General features: G+C 40.2%; 1 protein-coding gene across 1 annotated transcript; it reads left to right on the top strand.

Moving 5' to 3' along the window:
* Positions 1-398: 398 nt before the first annotated feature.
* On the top strand, positions 399-3212 carry LOC311498527 (zinc finger BED domain-containing protein 4-like). Its single transcript, XM_084559156.1, has 4 exons — positions 399-638; positions 900-1023; positions 1238-1377; positions 1465-3212. Exons 1-4 carry the CDS (start codon positions 540-542, stop codon positions 1636-1638), a joined length of 537 nt encoding a protein of 178 aa, XP_084415282.1. The 5' UTR covers positions 399-539; the 3' UTR covers positions 1639-3212.
* The last annotated feature ends 1233 nt before the right edge of the window (positions 3213-4445 follow it).

Here is a 4445-nt window from a genome sequence, read left to right as displayed (position 1 = left end):
GTAAGTCTAGTGAACTACAATCTCCTGTTCTTTAAAAGTTGGAATTGGAAAGAGGGATATAGCATTTCCAAGTTAGCAGCCCGGGAACACAGAGATGTAAAACACCATTATCCTCTGAGTTTCTGTCAAGAATTATTAAATAGAAAGCATCAACTATCATGCAAATGCACAACAACCACAGAAACAGACTACTCACAGGAAAACAACAAACCAGAACACCTCATAAAACGCATCATTAGCTCAGTCAGTACAGTTAACTTTCAGCACAACAAACAAGCAAAGTGTTGGAGTGAGCCTCCTCTCATGAATAAACCATCTTCGAGGTGTTTATTCACAGGTGTGTTTACCTGGGAGACGACCTTCAGTTAGTGGTGGGACGAGCGACACTGGTGCATCAGCACTGTGCCGAGAGCTCAAGAGGGAAACCTCGTATCGGTGCGTGTATTGCTTTAAGAAAGAATCACGTGACCGATACAGGAACTGTATCGTTTGGATGTGCCGCGCCAAAGTGTGTTTATCAGGAAACAAACTGTATCAACATGTCGTGGGTTTGTCGGATGGAGTTTTGCTTGATCATGGATCGTTCTAGGAAGTTTTCCCCGGTGTGGAATAATTTTGATCTCGTGACGCCAAACAAGGTAAATCTTTTTCTCCTTTATATACTATTTTTTACGGTGGCGCATTGCACTCACTTTATCAGTTTATCAAGTGAATGACCTGTGATACATATGATAGTCAGTTAAAGAGCCTTAGAGTTGCTTTATTCATGTTATCATGTAATTCTGAGATCCTGATCTCGTAATCATGAGAGGGTGTCTATTTTTTTAACAAGTGAATGCAATGTTCTGGTAAGAGGTTTGAATTGTTTTCAGATAAATTAACTTTTTATGTTATTGTAGGTGAAGTGTCGGCTCTGCTCTACAGAGCTATCTTATATCAATAAGAGCACTTCATCAATGCTGAGGCATTATAGAGCTCGGCATGGCAATGAAGAATTGGCAGATACTCGTGAGAGTACCCCAGGTATGTTGAAAGTCTCTCTAAAAATTGTGCTAAAAAAAACATGCATGCAAACAGACAGGCTCCAGGCCTGGTATCGAACCTCCAACCCTCTTGCTGTGAGGCGACAGTGCTAACCACTACACCACCACGTCGTCTTATGTCTATTTGATATTGTTTGTAAAAATTACAGTCCTTTTATTAAGCTTTTGACAAAATAGTTCCTTTTGGCTTGCAGTTCCTAACAAGCAAGCAGTGGATGAGGCAGTGGTCAATATGATCATCAAAGACTGTCAGCCACTCAGCTTTGTTGAAAATGAGGGATTCAGGGAGCTCCTGAAGCTTATTCTACCCTCGTATGCTCTACCAAGCAGGAAGGTATGTTTAAGAATTTTTATTATATGTTTGTACTAACTATATAACTATATTTTATTGGTGTAACAGTATTTGTATGGTTATTTTCAGACCATCAAGGACTTGGTGAGCCAGAGATATGAGGAGGAAAAGGAGAAAACCAAAAAGGACCTCCAGAGTGCCGTTGCTGTTACTTTAACAGCTGATATGTGGACGTCTATGAATATGGAGGCATATCTAGCTGTTACTGGCCAGTGGCCACTATGTGGACAAAGAAAGCCATGAACTCCATTCATCAGTCTTGGCAGTGCAGCATTTTCCTCAGAAACACACTGCAGAAAACATTGCCACGGTTAAAAGGAGCCTCATGGAGGAGTGGGGCATAGCAGGAAAGGTCAGGTGTCTTGTCACTGATGCAGCAGCAAACATGACTGCATGTGCTCGAATGCTGCAAATACGGCATACCATTTGTATAGCCCATTCCCTGAATTTAATTGTGAGAAAATCATGTGATCAAATCCCAACAATAACTGAAATACGCAACAAAACACGACACATTGTGACATACTTTCGATCGAGCGTGACTGCTAAAGAGAAGCTCACTCAAATACAGCAACAGCTGGGAACACCGGGCCATAAATTAATAAACGAGGTGCCAACACGATGGAACAGTACCTACCAAATGTTTGAAAGAATGACTGAGCAGAAGGAGGCAGTCTGGGTGTCACCGGCCTCATTAAAACCTGACATCACTCCACTGACTCCAGAAGAATGTCAGATCATTGAAGAGATGCTCAGGGTTCTTGCTCCTTTTGACCAAGCTACAAGAGAACTGTCTGAGGAAAAAAGGGTCTCTGGGTCAAAGGTCATTCCCATGATGAGAATGCTCCACATTGAGCTTCAACGTCAGGCCACAACAGTGACAAAAACAGCTGCTCAGCAACTGGCTGAAAACCTGAGGAAGCGGCTAACTGACGCTATTTGCGGCATGGAATCTCTCAGTGTGATGACTCTGGCAACTCTGTTAGATCCCAGATTTAAAAAGAATGGATTTGTTAGTCAGCAAAAGGCAAGTGAAGCGGTGAAGAGACTGCAGTCAGAATGTGCAGAAGAAATGAGGAGCCAAGAGCCTGACCCAAGAGAAGAAGAGCCTAGCTCTTCACATGGGTCAGAACCCAGTTCAGGTATGAAAATACATTTCTGTGGCACTTATATGATATGATATATCATGTGATAATAAAGTAATGAATAACTATTTTTTTAGGGCACAATCTCTGGAAAACTTTAGATATGGAGGTTGCAGAGACCCAGAAGACGAGGAACGCAACAGCTGACTCCATTATTGAAGTCCAACGCTACCTGGCAGAAACAAACACACCCAGAAACCAAGATCCTTTGCAATATTGGAAATGGAACCAGAAAATATACCCACATCTTCATCAACTTGCACTTAAAACTCTCTGCTCACCATCATCGTCTGTACCATGCGAAAGAGTATTTTCCAAGGCTGGGGAGCTGGTGTGTAAGAGGAGAAATCGCCTTGGAGCAAAGACACTCCAAAAACTTTTGTTTCTCAATAAAAATACATGAACTAATCACTTTTTTGTCTTTTATTTCATATGATTTAACAGTTAAGTTGACAAATGTGCACATAAGTTAAAAAAGTGTAACTCTGAATTTTTACTCTAATTTGCTATATTTTACATACCAACTCAGTTTTAGCATTTACACGAACAAGGAATTTCTTTACCTGCAATGATTTTATAACTACTGCAGGGGTCACTATTGGGTGACCAACACAGTATCAATACAGTGCCGACACAGTTTGTTTAGTGTGTCAATACACTCCTTGAGGTATCATCGTCCCATCACTACCTTCAGTCAATTTGGAGGAAAACGTTGCTTCTTGTTGATAAACCAGGTTGCTGCAGGATGTGAAGACTGTGACTGCACGCGGCTGGCAAGCTAGCGGCCATCAGCTGTCACAGGTGAGCAGCGCGTGGTCCTGAGGTGGGCGGGGCTTCGCTGCGTTCTTAAAGTGGTACGTTCCTTTAATTTCTTTTAATCAGTTAACGTTAGATTGTTTGTGAATGATCAGTTTTACACTGGCAATCATTTCTAAATGAATTCATTTGTCGTGATGGCTGGCTGTTTACATCGTCACCTTTGTTTTTTACATTAGCATGCATTTAACCGTACAAAGGATACATCCGAGAAACAGACATATTTAAACATATTTATCTACATATACACACAATATATTCTATTTGCCATGTAATTGTAATTACCCCATCTTTTTACATTTGTACCTAATTAAACTTTTTTTAAATTATTATTTGTCCTTTTTATTGACTCGTGTGTACTCCTGTATGTCTAATGATGCTACAGCTTATCAAATTTTCCACTGGATCTATCTATCTATCTATCTATCTATCTATCTATCTATCTATCTATCTAAATCCAGTGCAGTAAAACGTCTTTCCAGCTAATACTACAAGAACTTAAATGCTGAAAATTCTTTAACACAGTAACGAGGTCAGTTTCTTGACAAACACTTTCTTTATCAAGCCATTTATTCTCACTCAGAGACACAGCGGTTGTATATTCCAGGATCATGTGACCTTAAAATATGTTTTCTAGGTCACAGGGTCATGAGATAATGACACAACAATGTCACGAGGAGCTGAATCTCCAACGTTAAGAAACAATGGATTCATTCTCACTCACGTAAGGACAGGTCTGGTTTTCCCTCTCTGCTCTTTCGCCAGACGTTTCCAGTGTGAAGCATTCACACAGAAAAACCTTAAATTAAGATGCTTCAGAATGTGTTTGTTGACATAGGCAAAGCAGACCTCAGATTTTAAACGCTATGATAACACAAGGGGAGTCATTCATAAAACCGATCATCGTAAAAAAGGAATTAGTCAAACTTTGAAAAGGATTTACTAGTATGTCCAACGAAATGAGATATTTCTGAGTTACAGGGCCATCATGATGATCTTATACCATTGTCACAAGAATATTAGATAATATAGCCAACGGTAAAACAATGCAGAGGTGTAAAAAGAAAACAGACAATAAATTGTGCAGTG

The sequence above is a fragment of the Chelon labrosus genome (assembly GCF_963514085.1).
Source record: "Chelon labrosus genome assembly, chromosome: 13".
In the NCBI taxonomy this organism is placed as follows: domain Eukaryota; kingdom Metazoa; phylum Chordata; class Actinopteri; order Mugiliformes; family Mugilidae; genus Chelon; species Chelon labrosus.
This window is presented reverse-complemented; position numbering and strand designations above follow the sequence as displayed.